The sequence below is a fragment of the Pseudorasbora parva genome, chromosome 13, assembly GCF_024679245.1.
Source record: "Pseudorasbora parva isolate DD20220531a chromosome 13, ASM2467924v1, whole genome shotgun sequence".
In the NCBI taxonomy this organism is placed as follows: Eukaryota; Metazoa; Chordata; class Actinopteri; order Cypriniformes; family Gobionidae; genus Pseudorasbora; species Pseudorasbora parva.
The window spans coordinates 24,916,467-24,938,647 of record NC_090184.1 but is presented as its reverse complement, the minus strand read 5'-3'; the positions used below and the strand labels follow the sequence as shown (position 1 = coordinate 24,938,647).

At 34.9% G+C, this 22,181-nt stretch overlaps 3 protein-coding genes across 3 annotated transcripts; 1 reads left to right on the top strand and 2 right to left on the bottom strand.

Annotated features, from left to right (window-relative positions):
- Window positions 1–350: 350 nt before the first annotated feature.
- On the bottom strand, window positions 351–4,071 carry LOC137038743 (macrophage-expressed gene 1 protein-like). Its single transcript, XM_067413607.1, has 2 exons — window positions 3,580–4,071; window positions 351–3,286 (listed from the first exon to the last, which is right to left on the bottom strand). The coding sequence occupies exons 1-2, from the start codon at window positions 4,042–4,044 to the stop codon at window positions 1,571–1,573; spliced, it is 2,181 nt and encodes a 726-aa protein (XP_067269708.1). The 5' UTR covers window positions 4,045–4,071; the 3' UTR covers window positions 351–1,570.
- A 6,112-nt stretch (window positions 4,072–10,183) lies between these two features.
- On the bottom strand, window positions 10,184–10,848 carry LOC137038161 (histone H1.4-like). The gene has a single exon (XM_067412608.1). The coding sequence runs from the start codon at window positions 10,782–10,784 to the stop codon at window positions 10,260–10,262; it is 525 nt and encodes a 174-aa protein (XP_067268709.1). The 5' UTR covers window positions 10,785–10,848; the 3' UTR covers window positions 10,184–10,259.
- Window positions 10,849–15,650: 4,802 nt separating this feature from the next.
- tspan36 (tetraspanin 36) lies at window positions 15,651–20,843 on the top strand. The gene is made up of 7 exons (XM_067412607.1): window positions 15,651–15,826; window positions 17,816–18,007; window positions 18,205–18,279; window positions 18,367–18,462; window positions 18,605–18,754; window positions 19,682–19,765; window positions 19,856–20,843. Exons 1-7 carry the CDS (start codon window positions 15,767–15,769, stop codon window positions 19,928–19,930), a joined length of 732 nt encoding a protein of 243 aa, XP_067268708.1. The 5' UTR covers window positions 15,651–15,766; the 3' UTR covers window positions 19,931–20,843.
- The last annotated feature ends 1,338 nt before the right edge of the window (window positions 20,844–22,181 follow it).

Genomic DNA, 22,181 nt, shown 5'->3' with positions numbered 1-22,181 from the left:
TCTTAAAGGCTTCTTCTCTTAACAACCGTTCCAATTTCCACCCTGCTAGAAATTTCCCTCAAAAAGGAACAAATCCTCACCAGCTTTTTCGCCTCCCAAGGCAAGGGTGTGGCATCATGCTTTAAAAGATCACTGATCACAAGATCAGGCCCCCTTCCCTTCTTCTTTCCCTTTGGGAATTCTGAACACTCTGATGTGAAGATGATGCTGAGCTGGAAGTCTTCTAAGGACCCCTACGTTTGTGCTAGGCTGCGGCCTTGTCTTTCCAGTTAGCTTATCAACGATCCTCTGACTCAAATTGGTTCTCTCCTGTCAAGACAACTTCAGCAAAGATAACACTGGAGCCCCAACAAATTCCACCAGGACACTTTTATTTAAACGGGTGAGACATGTATCATACTTAAGTCTCATTATCTGATACATTAAGTTTCCCTTGACTCTTAAAGATACATTAGAAACTTTTCTTGCTCGAGGCTGTTGATCTGCTGAATTTCAAACAACGCTGAAGCTTCTTGCTTTCCTGAATTCTGCTTCAGCTCTCTTTCCATTGCTAAACTGTATGCATGCATGTGTGTGTATGTTGGATTAGTATAAGAATTTAGTCTATTTAATAAAGTCTTGAACGTGTCACACGTGAAGTTTTTTGTGGTTCATATACTGGAGTCCATAATCATGCATTTTTTGGCTATAAACTTATAAACAAGTACAGTATATATCATACCCAGGAAATTAACATTTCTTAGAATTAATAAACAATTAACATCTTGATTGAAACCATCATTTTCTAATGCTCGACAAACAGGTTAGTTGATTGTGGTATACATTTTGTTACATCAAGTTCATTCTTACAAATGATCTAAAAATATTTTTTTAGCTAGGACTAGTTGTAATTAATTATCTTGTAACTTCCCTTCCACTAGAAAAAATTGTCTATTTCAATCTCCCTAACAAGAAGGCTAAGATAATATCATAACTAAAGTGTCCCACTGTAAAAATTATTTTAATTAAACATTTAAGTTGATACAATGAAGGTAATAAATAGAAACTCAAAATATTATTGTATCTGACTCACATAAAATTTTTTATAAATAATGAAAATACCACAATTTGGCTGCATCATCACAAATAAAACACACACAATTACCCAATACACTTTTAATAATACAAAATCTTTTAATAATATTTTAATAAAGGTTGTCGATTCTCAACAAAAAAAAATATTGTATTAACTCAAATTTTTAATTTCAATGAACTCAAAATTAAGGCAACCAGGTCACTTATTTTTTAAAATATTTTTTTACAATGTATATGCTATTTTAAAGTTTCCTAATTTAGTTTTAGAGTTCTCCAAAAAACATGTTTACATGTATCAAAGGTCAAAAAACATTTTCTTTCAAATTTATTCCAAAGCTTGTTAGTTGTAAAACAAATGGAAATGTAAGTTATTTTTAGGAATGGTTACTGACTGAGCTCATAGTAATATAACTGCTATATCTGTTACTGCTGCTGCATATTCATTATAACATAAAGCTTAACTCTAAATCTCTGAACAGTCATCTTAAAGAGATTGTTATGAAAGTAGGGGTTGAGTGGGATTCTCATTTGCAATCTCATTCTGTTGTTCCCTCTGAATCTCTATACTGCTCTCGCTTTGACTCTCACTGTGAATCTCTTCATAGCTTTTGCTCAACCTGATGGCAGAAAACCTCTTTCTCCTTTTCATTATTAACACCATTCCTATGACCACAAGAGCAACCAGAACCATTACACCAATGGCTACACCAGCCTTTGCTCCTCCAGACATCGGAGAAGACGCATCAAACATTGATGCCATTTGGTTAATCTCACCAGGCTTTGCCAGTCGCCACATCTTAGTTTGTCCAACTCTCACCCAAGAACGATCACCTTCTGTCATTACAGCTACAGTATTTGTGGCAATCATACTGACCATTGGTGGTCTTGTGAATGGTGGGAGGCGGATAGGCTTTAAATGACCACCAGTGAACACACCGGACTGGACACAGTACAGTATCTGACAGCCATCACTAATGGCAGCAAGATGTTGGCTGAACTGAGGTGGACAACGAGCTTGACCCTTTGCAAGAGGGTTTCCAGATTGGCAGCTCAAGAATCCAGCAAAAGGCACAGAGAATCTTGTTGCAGCCTCATAATCATTACTCAGACAAACCATCATGCCATTAGACAAAAAGTGTTGAGTAAAGTAGTTTGGGGGACAGCCATTAGATTTGGTCAATGGGTTTTGCATGGCTGGTCCATATAGACCTCCAAAGAGGTATCCAGAGTACTCAGGGGTTTTCTGAGTAGAGGAACACCAGTAGGTTTCAACTTTTGCACGACGGACATGGTAAGCATCACCACAAGTTTGGTCACAACAAGTAGACAACCATAAGAAACCACATTTGCGGCAGTGGTTTTGGCATTCATAATGATTATACCCTCTTTCTACTGTCTCAGAGCGTAATAAGGTGGTGTTGTACTGCGGAGGGCAAGAATAATCACCAGTGGCTGGGTTTTTCTGTGCTGTCTCATCACAGATGGCATTTCCATCTGATGTCAATGGAGTGCATTTTTGGTAAATGCCCCCAAAGCTAAGATTGGTGACTGGACCTTCACAGGAAGCATCATCTACATTTGCCTGAAAGTTGAAGTTTGGAGAATCTGGATTTACGCAACCTGGAATGGTGTTGATTTTATAGTATTGCTCTGCAGCCTTACGAACTGATGAAGCCATTTTGTTTACTGTTGGTGTTGGGAGGTCTGGGAATGTGGATGGATTAAGAAAATAGTGCAGAGGTAGCCCGGAGCGATCAATAGCCACCAGATTATTGAGCGTACTCTCCTGCCACTTCTGCAGGGTGATGCCTGGGTAGAATAAAGCTCCACCATGACTCTGAATTAATGAATATGTGATGTTACCCTGATAACCACTGGTTTGAGACTTTTGCTGGGATGTATTGGCACCAATATCAAATTTAACTTTGTCAAAGAAGTTAAAGCCTGCTGAGGCAGTAATAGAAGACTTGTCTGACTGACTGTTAGAGACATAAGACATTTTTAAATAGTCCTCTTGCACCAAAGTAGCACCAGCATCAACACTTGTTATGACATGAGTACCATAATCAAGGATGAGTTTCTCTGACAGATACGTTGCTTGACGGGTTTGATTGTTCTCAATAGCATCTGCAATTTCCTCTGCCTGCCGAGCAAAGCGGGAGTCCAGGGTGAAGTCAGTATATGCCTTTACTGTATACAGATGGTTACGGACCTGAGAAACAAATATTTGATAAGAGGAAATGAAGGATTGGCAGTAATACTGTAATTGGCTATATTTCATCATTTGTTTTAACCAATATTTTTTTATTTGCAGTATATTTCAATTATGTTTGATATTAAAATTGGAATTTATATTTTATGTTGCCATAGTGCAGAGTATTCAAAATAATGTTTCTCCTGGTTTGTGTACTGTACAATTACTTTAAATATTTTGTATTTGTCCTGCTTATTAATACAGTCCTTACCACTCTAAGACATTTTTTTTACTTTTACTTTTGTACTTACTTGAACTCGTGCTGTTACAGAACTCTCTTTCACTTGATGGATTTTCATGCGCTGGTTTTCTGTGGAGAATTTTGCATTAAGCACAGAATAGAAGGAAACGTCTGCATTAATGGAGCTTGAAGTGGAGCTTTTTTGTTCCAGCCATGACGTGATGATCTCAGAATTTGTTTCCACTCCGCTCACTTTCTGTGGAATGACAAAGACTTCATCTGGAATGAGATAGACACCATCTTCAGTGGTCTGACACTGGGAAAAGCTCAGATTCATCACCCGGCCCATGTCTATGTTACGCAGGTTATCCCAGCCTCCCCCTGGTAGAACCTCCAGCGCTGTCAAACTTGAGTTTTTGCGGCAAAAACGAAGTCCATTACTGGGACGAATGAGAGGATGAAGGTTGCAGACATTGATAAAACAGCAGAGCATCAGCAGACACAATGCTCTTGACTCCATGATCACCAGAGGCATATTTCACACTACCTTGAAGTAATGTGACCATCAATCCAATACATTGTGTTCCTTAATGAAGCCACTTCTCAGTTTCACATCCGTCAGATAGTCATGAGACCATGAGCTTCCTTTTTATTGATTGCTATGGAGGCACAAACAGACAAAAAAAAATATATTTTTTTAAACGTTTAGTTGAAGGACAGTTTGAATGAAACAGTTATTTTTATTGTAAATTATGGCCTGTTCCTTGGTAAATTTATCTATTCAGTTCATTTTTCTGCGTCTTTAATGTCCAAGACTTTTTGTAACCTTTTTTCATTTCTTAAAAAGAGGAAGTGAGATTATTAGCTGCTTCTTGTTTTAGAAGAGTATGGCTTTAGTAGGTCTTTTCAAATCCTCTACAGTATAGGAAACATTTTAAAATCTGCTGTGGGTGTAGATCATGAACGCCCCGACAGGTTTTGTCTCATTCGTTTTTCTACCAGATGGTGCCACGGTTTTATGTTATTATGTCAAAGTATTAAACGCATATTTGTGTTGAACAAAATACATTTGCAAGCCATAGTTTACCAAACGTAGCAGCAGAAGATATTGGTTGAAGGGTCTAAAAAAAAAAGAGAATGCTCAAAGCCTTACTGCAACTTAAAATAACCGCTTAAAGAACTGGGTTCAACTGATAAAGAACCAAGATATGAAGAAACATATTTATAGCATAAGTGTTTTTAAACCACAAACATCCAGTGACATGTTTAGCTCAAGTTCTAATAGTTGGCAAATAAGGTTTCACAGACAAGGCTTAAGCTAGTCCTAGACTAAATTAGACTAAAATGCATGTTTGAGCAGTTTTAACTTAAAGAAACTTACATATAAAATATGTCAAAGCCATTGTTTTGTTTCAAGATGCACACCAGTGTTTTTTTGTTTTTTTTCTTGGGCACATTTTAGAAAGATACTTAAACTGAATTAAGGACTAATCCTAGCTTATTCTAAGCCCTGTTTGTGAAACCGGGCCTATAACTACTTTTCACATTTGTACATCTGTACTACAAGGGAAGTGTACTAGTAGTTTACCATTATTTCTTGTAGTACCTTTTTTTTTTTAGTTTATGAAAGTATACTTTGAAGTGTACTGTCAGTAAACTACTAGTGTAGTAGTTTTATATTGCAACTTGTAAGTTCTTTAAGTGAACAGCATCATACTTGTAGTCTACTAATGAAATATTTTTGCACTTTAAATAGTATACTACTATATTCCTATTAAGATTTTACTTTTTTATACTTGAAATATACCTTTTACTGTACTTTAACTCTTTCCATTTTAAAAACATTGTATTTTAGCTTCATGTATCCTTTTTATTAGCACTTGAATGTGAGTAGTTTAATTTTAAAAAAAAAAACTAAATTGTAAACAAAAAGCTACGTCTGGATCAGATTCAAAATGATGATCAAAACATGTTCAGAATCAAAGCGTCACAGTCGTTCCTATCACATGCCTGTCCTGTCTTGTGTGCACATGTGGGTTTTGTCAGTAAGGCCATTCAGCCGGATCTCACGAAAAATGCGTATAAATAGTACGAGTGTGCAATGTCGTGGAATGTATATACGCCAAAATTCATTTTGGCGTGCATATGATACGCTGTTTTTCGCGTGCATATGATACACACTTTATGGCGTATAGATGACACGCGCTTGGGTAGGTTTAGGGTGGTGGGGTGGGGGGTTCGTATGTATAATACGCCATAAAATGCGTATCAAATGCACGCGATAAAAAGGGTGCCATAGACACGCCAAAATGACTTTTGGCGTATACATTCCACGACATTGCACTTTCGTACTATTTATACGCATTTTTGTGTGAATAACCCTGGATACGCATTTTATGGCGTATTATACATAAGAACCCCCCACCCCACTACCCTAAACCTACCCAAGAGAGCGTGTCATATATATGCCATAAAGTGCGTATCATATGCACGCAAAAAACAGCGTATTATGCACGCCAAAATGAGTTTTGGCGTATACATTCCACGACATTGCACACTCGTACTATTTATACGCATTTATGTGTGATCGGGTTGGGCCATTGTGCTTCTGTCATTGTCTGATCCCTCCCCCCTTGTTATCTAATTAGTGTTTGATTTCTCCCACCTGTGTTCCCTTGTTCCCTGCCTCATTTTTTCCCTTTTTAAGCTCCTTGTGTTTGTCAGTCTGTGTCGGATCCTTGTAATGTCTATGTCTCCTTTCTTACCCGTGATTCCTTTTATGGTATGTTTAAGTTATGTTCTGTTATTTCTAGTTTAGGTGTTTTGCCCCCTTGTGGGTTTTGTTTTGTATTTATATTTATTTTTATAAATAAATAATTCATTTCTGCACTTGAGTCCTCGCACCATTTTCCTTTGTATGTGACGTGACAGTTCCCCTTCCTGTGTTCAAAATTGCATTTGGTAGGCAGTTTTAAACGTATATGCTGTTTAATGTTTGATGATCATGTTATTTTACATGTGTGTACGTGATTCTTCTATCACTGATTTCTGCTTCTTCTTCACCTATGTTTTAATCTGGAGATTCTGTACTATAAAATGCGTAATAGCGCTTCCTTACATATAACAGTGTAAACATGGATAGCCGGAAAATTCAGTCAGTGGCAGGGAAAGAGTTAAGAAAATTTGAAGTTAATTTTTACATGTTGAAGTTCAAATTGAAGTGTTTATCAGTGGACTAGCCTGAACAAAAATTCAAATACTCAGAATTAGGAACATATCAGTTTTCTTTATAAATCAATATTTTCAAACAAAATAAGTTTAGAAGACTGCATGTAAAACTATGTGAAAAGTATTTTGATTAACTTCGATTAAATGATTGAGTGTTTAGTCCAAATATACTTAGACCTTTCTGGCAGTATAAGTAAGTTCTATTTAGAAGTAACCTATATGAAGTATATTTCTGAGAAGTACATACAAATTTGACTGAAGGTTTTAGTTTAAAAGAAGTATACTAATAGCGCACTTGAATAAACTTCTTTTTCGTAAGGTGATGTGGGGTAAAAATCGTGAAAATGGGCCCAATTTATTAAAATCTATAACCTATACATAATGTGCCAATGATAATTCTTTTTTGCGTTTAATGGGCTGGCATGAATACATTTTGCAAATAATGTATAAATGTATATAACTATTTACTGTTTTATTGCTTGATGCTATTTATTTATTTTTATTATTTTTATTATTATTTATTTTTATTATTATATTATTTTTTTATTTATTTTATTTATTTATTTTATTATTATTTTTATTTTGTACAATGAAAACAATTTATTTCCTGTTATTGTGGATGGTAATTATTTTATTTTGAATTCAATTGAGTTTTTTTCTTCCCAGGCAGATCACCCATAACCTGTGGAGAATAAGTTACACCACAATAAACACATAAAGACGCGGTGCAGAGTAGAAATCTGAAATTTGGAAGGATTTGTTTTCAAGATGAAAGAAAACTCCTCACAGTGTAACAGTCAGGCTATACTGTTTCTGCCTCAGAATTAATGTGAGGAGCAGTTTAGTCAGATCATTTGTAACCCTGCATGGGCCACAATAAATCACACGGGTATATTTGTGGCAATAGCCAACAATATATTGTATGGGTCAAAATTTTTGATTTTCTCCATGAATCATGGAATTATTCCAATATTTTGTAAATACCCTACTGTAAATATGTCAAGGTTTTATTACTTCATTTGGACAACTTTAAAGGCAATTTTCTCAATATTTAGACTTTTTTGCACCCTCAGAATCCAGATTTTCAAATTGTTGTATCTAGGCCAAATATTGTCCATCCTAATAAACCATAAATCAATAGAAAGCTTGAAGTATGGAAAGATGATGTATAGGTTTATAAATCTCATTTTTAAAAAGTGTACCCTTTGACTGATTTTGTGGTTCAGTGTCACAGTAATTGGAGACATTTAAAAAAAATACTGGTTAAAAAAAACTTGCTGTCTTACAGATCTTCTGAAGATTGTCATAGTCGTCTTGGCTTAAGATGTAGTCACACTATTTCACTTTTGTTCTCTCTCTCTCTCTCTCTCTCTCTCTCTCTCTCTCTCTCTCTCTCTCTTTCTCTCTCTCTCTCTCTCTATATATATATAGCCTATAAGCAAACTCCAAATTCCATCTTCTGCTTTTCTTTTTTCAAGCTCATGCTTTATAGCCTGCAAGTATATCTGTAAAATATAACCAATAGAGTATGAAATGTCATCTCTTGACTTAAGAATCTAAACTTCAAGGCTGCATTGTTTGTAATGTTGTAGTGGAAAGTGAAATGTGTATTATAGGCTAATACATTTCGAATTTATCATATCTATTATTCATAGCAAAAATAATCTTTAGAATATGATATCATAGCCTATCTGTCTTTATAATATGCTATTGTGTATTATTAAATACACTTCCTCAGAGATTGTTTTGCACAGTTCCTTTTATGAATGTGAACACAGGAGAGCACAACGCAATGTTTATACACGCGATGTTTTGGCAGAAAACTTTATTAGGATGGTTATGAAAGCGTTATGTTTATTATACTCTACCCTAGTTTCTCTAATTCCTTTGCCAACGTTTGATTGTATTACTGGGATGTAGCCTAACAAAAGTTTTAAATAAAGTTTTAAATATAGAGTGTTTGGCTCGCTTTCACTTTTGATCAATTAAAATACAAGTCAGGGAAATCTGCGTGACACTACGCAGGTTCAATTATGCAAGGCTGTGCAAAAAAACTTGACATAAACTATAAATCCATAGACACGGTGCAAACATGAGCGGTTTCAGAAAAATATAAACATGTTAGGAACGTTTTTTTAAACATAATATTAACTATAGATCCTATATTTACCAATAAAACAACAAAAACACATTACATAGGCTTTATAAACTCATAGGAAATTCCCGTTGATCAAAAACTCCCTGTGTTGCACCACAGCAATACATTTTGCAAACTAATGTTTAACTATTTTACTGCTGTTTTACTGTTTTTACTATTTTTATAGCCCTACTGTTATTGTTTCGTTTTTTTCCACTTCCAATTATTGGTGTTGTGGTCTAAAGATAAGAAGATGGAAGACATGATAATCAATTGAATCACTTTACAGGCCAGGAACAAAGTATAATTCACACTTACAGGAAATCTCTTTTTCAGTTTACCATAACGCTGTCTGATGTCATTCATTAATTTCACACCAATATATTTGATTGAAGTTCAAATATGATGGTGATGTAGGTTTATAAAGTATTTGCGCTCTTGATGAGCATCTCTTGTTTTAATAAATAAGTGACGTAATTAAGCACGAGCCTTACGTTTTCACTAGATGGTGTTCTCTGAAAAGCAGCACTTCTAAACTGAGGGACGACTTACTGCTAGAGAACACCATCTAGTGGAATAACGTGTATTTTTTTATAGTGGTAATATATTTTATTAAACAATGCTTTGGTAGCCGAATAGCATTTGCAGAATGAGAACAGCAATTCATTTAACATCAGCTCTCATATAAGCTCGAGCTCCACTCGTCACCATGATGGTATCAAAACAAAAAAGCCCTACAAAAAAAAAAAAAAAAAAAAAAAAAAAAAACATAACTCTTCTAAACTAGCATGCCAACACATTAATCACTACTAAATATCGCACACTTAATTTTTGCATTTAGGCTACTCTCCCTTATTTGTGTCATGGCAAAGCATGCAGGGAAATAGAAATCCCATGCCAGTTTCGGTTAAATTTAAGAATTTAATTAAAAGAAACAAGTTTATAAAACTCGTTAGTTTTAACTAATTTGTTTAATTTGAGTTGGCTCTACTCAAAACAATTCATTATTTTGAGCATTAGGGTTTACAGTGTTTATTGAGATCATATGAGTTTTTTAAGTTATGTATGAATTAGCCTAGCCTATTAGTTCCGAGCAATTAAAATGTTTTATTACACAATAAAAATCTCGACAAATTCTGTTTACTTAATCTTTAAACTTAAACTAAAAATTGAGGCAGCTGATTGCCTTATTCAGGTTTATAGTGTAAAAATAATACAAATAATAATAATTATCATGATTATTATTATTATTATTATTATTATTATCATCAGAAAGCACATTTCAACGCAACAAGAGACTAAAAAAGTGTTTCGTTAATTAAGAATTGTTTTATTTTTACAAAGGAAGGATGCAGCATCCTTTAACAACAGCCATTATCCAAGTATTATTTCTTGGCGGTTTTTGCTTTGCTTGATTTGGAAGCTCTTCGTTTGGCTCTCTTGGGTCTTGTGGTCTTCTTGACCGCAGCTGTCTCGCTGGCCTTTGCAGGACTTCTTAAATTTCTCCTCCTCTTCTTAGGGGATTTCTTTGCCCCGGCAGGATTCTTGGCAGTTTTTCTCTTTGCCCTCTTCGCCTTTGCCTTCTTGGGCTTGGTAGCAGCTTTCGAGCCGATCTTAAATGATCCAGATGCTCCGGTTCCTTTGGTCTGAATCAGGCGACCGCTGGCCACCAGTCGCTTAAGTGCCAGCTTGATGCGCGAGTTGTTTCTCACCACATCATAACCACTTGCAGCCAGCGCTTTCTTCAGAGCGACCAGAGAGACGCCACCACGCTCCTCTGAAGATGTCAAGACCTTGAGGATCGAATCAGACACACTGGGTCCTGACTTCTTGGACTTGCCCTTGGACCTTCGTTTTGGCGTTTTAGTTGCAGAAGATGGTGCTGGTGTGGCAGCTGACATGACTGACATGCAGTTTATCAGAGCTGGGACATTAGCTGGAAGTATCTGATGAGAGTAAGTTGAAGGGCGGGTGTGTGCAAGTAAAATAGTAAACATGAGAACCGTGTAGACTCTAGTAGTTATGATTTCAGCGCCTTTTTATGAGTCGCAAAAATGTGTGTTTTCAGACTAATAGAAATAGTACGGTTTTTACTTTTTAAAATAATATAAAGATCTGGATTGTCGATTAAAAAACAGGAAAGGGACATAAGAACATTTAACTTGTACGTAGCATCCAAACAATAGTAATAATTATTATTTTTTATTTTCAAGCGTGAAGAATCGATGTGCCGTGCTGTTTTAAGACTGAACAATTTCTGTACTTTTTATAATTACATGCTTTAAAAGCATTGCTATACTTTTTATCTACCATTGTTCAGTGAGATTGGTCCATATTTAATATTTTCATGAACTAATAAAGCGAATATTTTGTAGAGTTTTTGAAAAAATAATACATTTTCAGTCTACTAAAACACATTTTTTTTTTCTGTCAGTTTAAGTCCGTTATACATTATGGCCTATACAAAACATTGACGTTGAATAAATGTAATTAATACTGTAATGACACTGATACATTATTTTAATATATTATTTTTATTTAGCTCCCAACACCTATAGGAATCTGTGAATTGGGATTCTTTGAGATCTGAGGCTATTCGATTTCATCCATTGCGTGTGCTTATTTATCTGGTTTAACTTTATAGTGCTACAGTTATGTTAGATTCATTCATAATTTAAGCATTTAAATTCTTACAGTTTGATCTTCTGAAATTATTACACCAGAAGGGTGTCTCCTATAAGCTGAAACCTTATCTTTGGTGCCATGTCAGTTGGTTGATAAATGACCTAAAAGGACCCTTTTGGTTGTTTTGAAGGCTTAATTTTCTGGCAGTTTATTAAAAGATTACATTATGCATAGATGATTTTGCTACTTTTAAATCAAACAAACCGATTTTGTGAGCATTTCTTCAGTAGTATGATTTTAGTTTACATCTTGATTTTATGTGTTTTTAGTATTTTAATTTACATTTACATTTTACTATTTTTATATATCAATAATAGTGCATTAATTGAAATACCTTTATGCAGCACCCTTGGAAGTTTTCTTTTGTGACAATGTTCTATATTGTAATATAACCATCAAGAAAAAAGTAGGCCTAGCCAAATAACATATTTTTATACATACATAGGCTGCTCATCGAAATAATTATTTGTTAATGATTATTTTTTAATAAAAAGTTTTTCACAAATATCATGAAATTAATTATTTATCATTAATAAAAAATAGCTATAATACGCTTTCAGGGAGTCACCCCATGCACACACCATTTTAAGTCAAGTCATTTTACTGTTACTTTGAAACAAATACTCTTACATTGTGAGAGTTTTTATGACCAACTAAAATTAAACTGTTGATTAAGCTAATTCATTTTGTGTGGTTTGGCAAAGTTAGAGAGTAGGGCTTCCACTTTCACGATTGAGCAACAATTTCAGAAAGGCTAGCAATACAAGTTATAGCTTTGAAAGACATAATAAATGTGTCCAAAAACTGAAAAAAGCTATCTTCAGCATTCATTCCAATGTAGAAAGGCATGAAGGCTCGTCCGAATTCAAAGTTAGCTTCACTTCCTGTCTCATGAAACCTTCATCTGATGGATTTTTGAAGGCAGCATAGATGTATCCTTCGCTGCTGTTGATTTCCCACAATCCCGTTCATTCCATTCCGTGACAGTTGAGCTAAAGAATAAAGATGGGTTCTGAAAGTTGTGGTTGTGCATGATCAGTTTGTGTGTAAATGTTAATTTTTTAACCACTGTTTTCCACTTTTGATGTAATTTCTAACTGGAAATTACTATAGCAGCAATTACATATTCGCTTATTTTTCACCAAAGCATTTTGCTGTAAAACAATAAACTGTTATGCTGCCTCAGAAGTCTGTCCGAAATCATTTTTGCGATATGTGTGCAAAGTCTTTGCCTGATAGGGCAGCGAGACAACAAGTCAGCTGCATGCCTATACGTTTTCTGAAGTTTTCTGCAGCCAGATGGACGCTTTGGACGATTTTTGCGATATGACAACAAGTCCGCCATATCTGGGCAAGACCGCTCAATAAACACAAGTAAACAGGGAGCTGTGGTTTTCCTGGACATAAAGCTAATTAATGTTTACATTTCTTAACCAATTTATGATCTGAAATGAGTACAAAAAGGTTCTGACTTTATTATAGAATATCTGTAGTTAGAACTTGAAAATGATTCATTGTCATAAGGAACTGTGAAAACTCACGCTAGGTTAATAATTGTGAAGACATCCCTAATGTAATATAATTTAATGTACATGAAATGTGCACAATGGCCTTTTCTGTCTTCAACATGTAAATTAAGCCTTTTCTCTTGTGCCTTTAATCTTTTCTCTTGTGCCTTTAACCTTTTCTCTTGAATCACATGGATGTCACAGGACCATTTCAAATGAATGTGAGAATTTGCAGCTCAAAACCTTGAAGTGTTTATCTTAAGCATTTATCTAATTTATCTTATCTTTTCAATTGTATGATTTATGTGTTGCCTTTTAACCTTATGCTTGCAGTTTAACACACAAGTGTTTGTTTTATTATTCATAACACAACAATAAATGTCTTTATAGAAATTATATAATAGTAAAAAATACCTAAAGTTGTCTTATAAATTCACGGGAAACGATGGACACATTTGGAGGAGCCTTCGAATCAGGATAGTTTTGTCACACAGCAATGATGCAAACAGCCTTTGAATGTGGCCTTCAACGGATGCAGCCTCTGAGTTTGGTTTACCGACTATCCTAAACTTCTGTGGATCTTGATGGTTCCGTGAGTCAATGGTGTTGAAGTTGCAAACAGTTTCTTGTGTTGAATGAAGAAATTATGATTAACTTATAGTTCATGTTAGCCTGACTGTTTAAAGCTATGTTTGGACCGGTGATTTCGGATCCCTGAGGATGATCTCTCCTCCCAGGATTCAGTGATCCAATGTTAACTTAAGCTTTCGGAGGGAAAGTTTACGACTCTTTGTCCTCGAGCATAATCTTATAATTATTATATTCTTATAATACTAATATATTGCATTTGTATCAAAATAATATATACACAATAATTTAGATCATCACATTTCAAATTCATAGATACTAAACATGTATAGATGAGGTTAACTGTTGGATATCATAAAGCATGCATAAAACAAAATAATACATAAGAGACATAGTGCAAGACATCATACACACAATGTCCTAGGATGCATTTTCCTTCAAATAAGGTTTCTTATGACTGAATGCAGAATTGTCCTTTTTATGGGCTTAATGTGTTTTTAACAAATAGTTTGCCCATATAATCTTTAAAGTTAACTTTTTTTGCTTGCTGTCCACTGATGAGGGGCTCGATGAAGCAGCTTCATCTTGAGCTCGGATATACCCACACAGTGAATAATTAAGCAGCTGCTAAGATATTCTGGCTCTTGATTGGAAGCTTAAATATGCTCGCTCTTCATAAATATGCTTGCGGAACTTCACTTAAATAGAGGAATGGAGTTCGAGTTGACTCTTTCACTTTTTATGTGCCATAAAACCATGGTAACCAAAGGCCTGGTTCTATTGTTTTGGGGGGTTGTGTCACAGGCATCTTGTTTTGTGGTTGGTGAGGAGTTTTAAAGATTATTTATTAAATAAATCAAATCTGATTTGATTTGTCTCGGTCATTACAGGACGCAGCTTATGACATATACTCTCAACCTCCCTTCATACCCACTTCTCCAGCCAGTGTAACAAATAACAGGTTTACAAAAAATGACCTACATCTTCAAGGTATTAAACTCTATGGAAATTTCAAATACCAAGGCCACCTGGCAATTTATATAAAGTATACCAAACGGAACTTTCAAAGCTAAACAAGTTAAAGCCAAGCCACATTGTGCCATTGTCAAACAAGCTACCAAGTTTACAAAAAACAAGATTGGCCAACTTAAGTTGATATAACATGATTTTGAACAAAACTTCTTCTTTTTTTTGGCACAAAAAGTTTAATAAGTAAAAGTTTAATAGTTACTTGCATCAAACTTCACTTGCACTTTAGCTGATGATGTGCATCTGTCCCAATTCAACAACAAAAATCAAGTTAAATGCAATGCCAAAAGTAGGTCATTATCACAAAGAAGTTATAATACTTTAATATACTTTAATAATTAATAATACTTTAAAAAGTGTAAAGGTTGTAGAATCATAAAAATAATTTAAAGGCTGAAAGTAAACAGCTTTTATCATTCCACCATCACAAATTTATACACTGTAAAAAAAATATTGTTGGTTTAACTTAAAAAAGTAAGTTACCTGGTTGCCTTAAATTTTGAGTTTATTGAAATTAAAAATTTGATTGGTTTAATAAATAGAAACTCAAAATATTATTGCATCTGATAAATCATGAAAACAGCATAATTTGGCATGTTTCACTGCATCATCACAAATAAATCACACAATTACCAAATATGCTTACAATATCTTTTAGTAATATTTGAATAAAGGTTGTCGATTCTCAAAAATGTTCATTGTATTAACTCAAATGTTTAATTTCAATGAACTCAAAATTTTAAGGCAACCAGGTAACTTATTTATTTATTTATTTGTAATTGCAGTGTAGGCTACTGTCCCACATTCTCTATCTTCTCTAGTCACGTCACCTAGGCAACGCCACACTCATTTCCGTCCATGTGAACTAGAAAGAAAACTTTTTTTTTTCTTTTTCTTTTTTTTGTAATACGGTATTTAGGACCTGGGGGATTCCGTTGTTGACGTAGCCTATGAGAGAGAGCATGTGACTGACTGAAATATAAAAAAAACCACGAGGAAAAAACCTCTCAAACTCAAAAGAAGAACAGCATCACAAACTATCCGCAACATTCCCAGCTTCGACGCATCAGTCAGCAGCAGGCATGGATTGCGGAATTATAACATCCAAAAGCGTACTTTTGCTTCTCAGTTTAATATTTTGGGTGAGTTTGGGATGTTCTTTTTAAACATTAGTTCTGTTGTCATTTTGTTGCCTAAATGTAGCCCATCATCAGATGTAAAGCTCAAAATGTTCATAGGTTTACAAACCTATGCTGTCCATGCTGGTTTTGCAGTTGTTTGATAACTATATTTGTAGGAAAACGTATCCTTGTGATTACTATATTTGTAGGTAAATGGGTCCACAATAGAACATCAGCTTCACAATAGTATGTATTCTCCTCCTCCAGACCACTTAATGAACGTTTAGTCAGAGTAACTTGCTTCTGACAGCGAGCTCTACTCTAGAATGTAATTTAATTTAGGGTGAGTCATTTGTTTGGTCTTTGTTTATGCGCTTAAGACAACCGTATGAAAGGGATTTAGTGCCTTTTGCTATGCAGCCTTTATTGTTTATTTCAGAGCTGGTGACTTCAGAGCTTCTAACTTTATTTCAATGGAAATAAAAAATGTTGATGCCCATATTGTCTGTGCCATCAAGGCCTAGTCATCTGACTCGGCTTAATGTCACACGCTCTTGGCTCTTTTCTGGCTTCAGTGGGCACGAAGGGGAGTTATGTAGAAAACCAACACTTCTAACTCTTCTACACAGCCAATATAATATTTTTATGCTCACAAAGACCAAGACATAACTTTTTAGGGCTGAGACCCTCTGGGGCCCCGTTATTCCCCCCGATCTAGCCCTGTCTGCATGCAAGACATTTTCTTTTTTAGAAAAGCACCAAAACACCAAAGCCTGGAAATCTGAGAACTGAAAGATGTTGTTTTAGCATCTTTGACTTCTGAAAAGCTGATTTATTGCTGTTATCATGTGTATTTTTTGACCTCAAGGGTTTCTGTTTTGCTTTTGCCGCTTCTGCTCAAGCTGAAGCACAAGACCAGAATTTCAGGAAAGATTATGGGGCAGGAAAAGGTTACTCATGGTCTCGTGACTGTGCATTGTGACCTAACTTCTGAAGAAACCGATCATGTGCTATTGAGTTAGACAACCTAGAGTTCCAAAGTGTACTTGTTATGAAATGACACCTTGTGACATCTTGTGATAGATGATGAATGTCTACTGGAACTTGAACTCTAGTTACTGGGTAAATGACAAATAAGTATGTAAAAAAAAAAAAAAAAATATATATATATATATATATATATATATATATATATATATATATATATATATATATATATATACACACACACACACACATAATATTTTTATTTTTTTTACATACTTACGTAAACTATATTTGTAGGTAGATGGGTAGATATTCACAAAAGTAGTATATATTCTCTATATATAATATTTATTATTATTTAATTTGTTTACCATTTCAACAGAAGTTTAAATATATTTTGCCATCTGGTCTATGGTTTTATTTTAAAATAAAATTAAAAATAGATTTCAGTTTACATCTTGATTTGTTAGTTTTTAAATGTAAATTTTGAGATTAGTGTTATTCAATTTAATTATTTAATTATTTATTCAATTTTTTTAGCATTTGGATTTAGATTTTATTTGATTATTTTTAATAACTGAAATACTTTTAAGTCACGGATGTTTGTTGAGGTCCCTTTGTGGGCCCCAACCCTCCTGGTTGAAAAAACCACAAGCCAAAAATGCAATGTGGTGTAACCATTAAGTAAAAAGTAATAACATTTTTCTTACACCTTATGCCTTGAATGTATGTGAGTGTACATACCTGAATAAGTATTTAGTTATATATATTTTATGTTCCGTAAATATCCTGAAATATTAATTTTGGGGGGTGTCTCACCACGTGTCATTCTACCTGAACTAAGCTTGCCTTGTCAAAAAGGAGAGTTTATTTTTCCAATTATCAAAGTTTTATTGACCTTGACACAGTCATGAGAGTCTGCAGGGGTCCTCGCTATGACGTCATGTTTTTTGTGAGTTTTGGTTGCACCTTAAAACTAAAGTTAAGTGTCATTGACCCACCTGTTGTTTTGTTAATTTTCAGGGAGCTGGAGCTGCCCTTGCATATGTTGGTTCTTATGTGATAAAGAGCTACAACAGCTTTGAAGACTTTGTGTCTGATAAGTACAGCATCATCCCAGCAGCCATTATAATCGGTGTGGCTGTGGTCATGTTTGTCATCGGAACCGTTGGCTGCTGTGCAACTCTGAGAGAGTCCAAAGTCGGTTTAGGCTTTGTAAGTATGAGCCATCCATCTGTGTACCTTTTGTGCCTCAATCTTTTGTTTCAGTTTATTGAAAATAGAGAGTTGTAAACATATGGTGGTTTCTATTCCCTTTTTAAAAGCTTTTTATAGTACTGGTTTCATCATTGTGCAGATTTTTTGGGGGGAGGGTTTAATATTTTATGCTTTTCTCTGATTTTTACACTTAGTTTCTTCTCATCATCCTGATAATCTTCGCAGCCGAGGTGACCGCTTTTGTGTTTGGCTTCATCTACAGGGGCAGAGTAAGTTATTCTCATATTAATTATGAATCCCGTTTTTTTTAATGGGATAGAAATAAATAGAATAAATGTTTCTTGTGATGTTTACAGATTAAGGGTGACCTAGAAAAGTCAATGAAAGATGTCTTCCAAAAGTATGACGGTCTGAACACTGAAACACATGCAGTGGATTACTTGCAATCTCAAGTAAGGCTGAAAGATTCCTTTATATCATTGCAATCATTTTCTGTTTGCGCAGGAAATGACAGACACTGGGTAGGAAGTGGATGCATGAAAGAGTCTCATTTTCTTTATTCTCTCCCTGATCTCTCCACCTTTACATTCCCAGTTGGAGTGCTGTGGGGTGAATAACTTCACAGACTGGACTGCAACACCATGGTTTGGTCAGCATAACAACTCTGTGCCACATTCCTGCTGTAAAGCAAACGCTACGCAATGCACTGGTGGACTCGCCCAACTAGATCTTCTGAATACACAGGTTTGAGTATCTTTTAGTTTGATATTTAGAAATGTGTATTCAGTTGACAGTGTTATTTTCATATTATTTATTTGCCATTTTAGTGTTTATTAATATTATTATGATTATTTTTGTTTTTTTTAGATTTAATTTTTATTTCAGTTTTAGCTATTTTATTACTACCTCATACTTGTATTCGTTTACAATTTGCATTTACATTTTTCACATACATATTTGTTTATTTTATTCCAGCTTAAAGGTGCAGTGAGTAATATATATGAGGATCTATCGACAGAAATGCAATAATGTACATAACTATGTTTACAGTGGTGTATAAAGACCTTACATAATAAGCCGTTATGTTTTTATTACCTTAGAATGAGCCATTTCTATCTTTATACACTGTGAGTCCCCTTAGAGTGAAGCCACAATTTTGCGCCACCATGTTTCTACAGTAGCCCTAAACAGACAAACTGCTCTACAGAGCACCAGCTACTCTCTGCCGTCTCAGACGACAACAACTTTGTCCTGGTTTGGCCGCCATAGCGTCTCTATGTGCTTCAAAAGGGAGGGGTGAGCGAGGGGCGGTTGCAATTTGCAATTCACAACCTCACCGCTAGATGGCGCAAAAATTACACTGCACCTTTAAGTAACAATTAACTATTTTAATAGTTTTAGTTAACAATAACTATACTGGTACTCAGATCTATATATATACACTAGTGCTTTCAAATCAATTAATCGCATCTAACATAGAAGTTTGTGTTTATATAATATGTGTGTATATCATATTAACATCATGTGTTAGTGTATATAAATAATATAAATAATTAGATTTTTATATATACATGGATATATATAACCACAAACTGTTATATGTGATGACAGAACTAATATACATATAAACTAATTTCTTTTGGTGAAAAACATATTCTGTTGTTCCTACAGGGATGTGAAGCTAAACTGGAGCAGATGCTTCAGGATGTGCTTAGTTATGCAATGTTGGTCATCCTGGGATTTGCCATCATAAAGGTACATCAGCTCATTTTATCCTCATCATTATACTTATTTATCAGACAATGAATTTTCGGCAACTTGTTTTGTTTCGCTCTCTTTTTTCAGTTTTTTGGAATGCTCAGCATTTGTGTCATCACCTGCAGAAGCAAGAAGAATGACTATCAGCCTCTGTATGCATGATAGTAAAATCTCCTGAATCCCTCTCTTGGGACAGTCTCTGTTCTCAATACTGTGCAGCTAAACACAGCCTCACTGGCATCATAAAGAACAGATGTTTAAAGGAGTGCCAGTATTCCAAAAATTCAAGAAAAAGTTCATTTGAATACCTTTTGGTTTGAACAAAAATATGCTGACAGGAACCACAGAGGTGTGTGGCCAAAAAACACTGAATGTTATCAAATTATCACAGAGGGCTTGAAAAAACCATGTGACAGTTCATACAAGAATATTTGACGGTTAATGTTGTCCTTCCAGATACACACACCCATCTCTACAAAGTTTAGGAAATGTTACTATAGCAGCGCTTTACCAAGTGTGTATAAAATTAGGTCAGACTTTATAGATGATAGATGCACTTCATTTTTAAGGATTTTATGTGTTTATGTCTGCTTTAGTTTCTACATTGTCACATTCAGTGTTTTGTTTTTTGCTGCTATCCATATTATGTCTTTATAGTCGTCTATGTATATTATATCTGTTTAAATGATTTAGCCCAACAGAAGGATATTAAATTATGGAAATAAATCGGTCTGGTGAGTGTATTTCTGAAATGTAATACAAACTTTTGTAAATGTGTTACAAAAGTGCATGTTAATAATTATCCTCAAATGACTGTTGTTTATCAACACCATTTCTGAGGAAATGCACGTGAATTTAGATAAATTGTAGGCGTTGACTTGAGTTATCTGTCTTGTGCTGACACATTTGTGAAGATAGTGCTCATGAAAGTAAGACGTGAACTGTCATTATCAGAAAGGCTCTGATGGCCCACTTTTTGATGCTAATAACACAAAATGTACAGGCACATGCACTGAAATGGGAAAACCATCACTTGACTCCTTTAAACATGAATAAACTGTCCCTTACAACATGGTTTTAAGTTTAATGGAAAATGTTCTGGATGTATGCTTTGCAAGAAAAGCATCAGCACTAATTTGAGCTGTCATTAAGCTTTGTCTTTTTTTCGTTTCTTTTTTTTTTTCTTTTTTTTTTTTAGAGAAACCCCCAAAAGAGTAAGACGGCCTATTTAGTTTAGTGCTTCAAAAATGAAATGCTGTGAAAACTATTTTGTTAAATCGTGCCACTATAAATGTCTGATTCTGGTCATTTGCAATTTTATCCATTAGAGGGCGCTGCAAGTTAAAAAAAACAAAACAAAACAAAAAAACGGCTAAATAAAGTATGGTGATTGAGAGCATTTCACTTCATAAAAGCATCAGAATAATCTATCTATACATTAGCATATGCATAATTTGACTTCAGTGTAGAATCAACTAAAACAAAACCAACCGTTTTGGTTATCATCTTGCACTGCTACATGTGTAGCCTATACTCTGTTTTTTTGACCTCACTGGAGCTGACTCTGGTGGACAGAGAAATGTAGATGAGCTCTTCATTTATCTAATTTCCTCCTTTCACCACTGACTCCTCAGTGCAGTAACCTGACCTCAGTCGGGATGAAGCGTTTGGAAGGCAGCCAAACACTTTCTCTCCTGCTGAGGAATCCAAAGATACTGCATCTCAGCTCTGCCGGAACCGAGGTGATCATATTGTTTCCAGGAACTGCTGTACTTGGTCTTCGGGCATTTATAAACTTTGAGTTGAAGGCACATAAACAGAACTAGGGAAAGAGGAGAGAGAGTGTGTGCAAGTACAAAACAGAGAAACACAGCTCTGGGAGACCCAATCTTGACATCTCCGTTCACTTTATCTTGTAAAAAAAGATGAGCATTGATCAGACTGCATGAAAAATATCATTGCTAGCAGACTTGCTAGCTCAGAACTAAAATAAGTAGGCTAGTTGGATCATTCTCTGGAAATGGTGGCATCAGTGTCATGATGTTATTTGATCAATAGGAAATATCAGTTTACATTTCCAAACATTCCCTTTTCCATTAATTGTAATAATCCAGTAACATTTTTTAAAAGTCTGACAACAGCCGGTATGCTCCACACGGTAGGAGAGCATTCTTACCACATTGAGTCCACCTGGGATTACATGAAGAAACCAGGTGGACAGTAACTAAGTACATTTAGGCCTACTTTAGCAGGCTACTGTACTTAAGTACACTTTTTGAGTATATGAACTACTTTACTTGAGTCATATTTTTTCTGGAAACTTGTGACTTTAACTTCACTACATTTGAAAGACAAATATCGTACTTTTTACTCCACTACATTTCTATCATGGTCCTCGAAGTCGAAAGTCGTT

Coding starts and splice junctions, on each gene's coding strand:
- LOC137038743 (XM_067413607.1), bottom strand. CDS start 4,044: ATGCCTCTGGTGATCATGGAGTCAAGAGCATTGTGTCTGCTGATGCTC. Junction 3,287..3,579: donor CTGTAACAGCACGAGTTCAA/GTAAGTACAAAA, acceptor TTTGTTTCTCAG/GTCCGTAACCATCTGTATAC.
- LOC137038161 (XM_067412608.1), bottom strand. CDS start 10,784: ATGTCAGTCATGTCAGCTGCCACACCAGCACCATCTTCTGCAACTAAA.
- tspan36 (XM_067412607.1), top strand. CDS start 15,767: ATGGATTGCGGAATTATAACATCCAAAAGCGTACTTTTGCTTCTCAGT. Junction 18,280..18,366: donor GCTTCATCTACAGGGGCAGA/GTAAGTTATTCT, acceptor TGATGTTTACAG/ATTAAGGGTGACCTAGAAAA. Junction 18,755..19,681: donor TAGATCTTCTGAATACACAG/GTTTGAGTATCT, acceptor TTGTTCCTACAG/GGATGTGAAGCTAAACTGGA.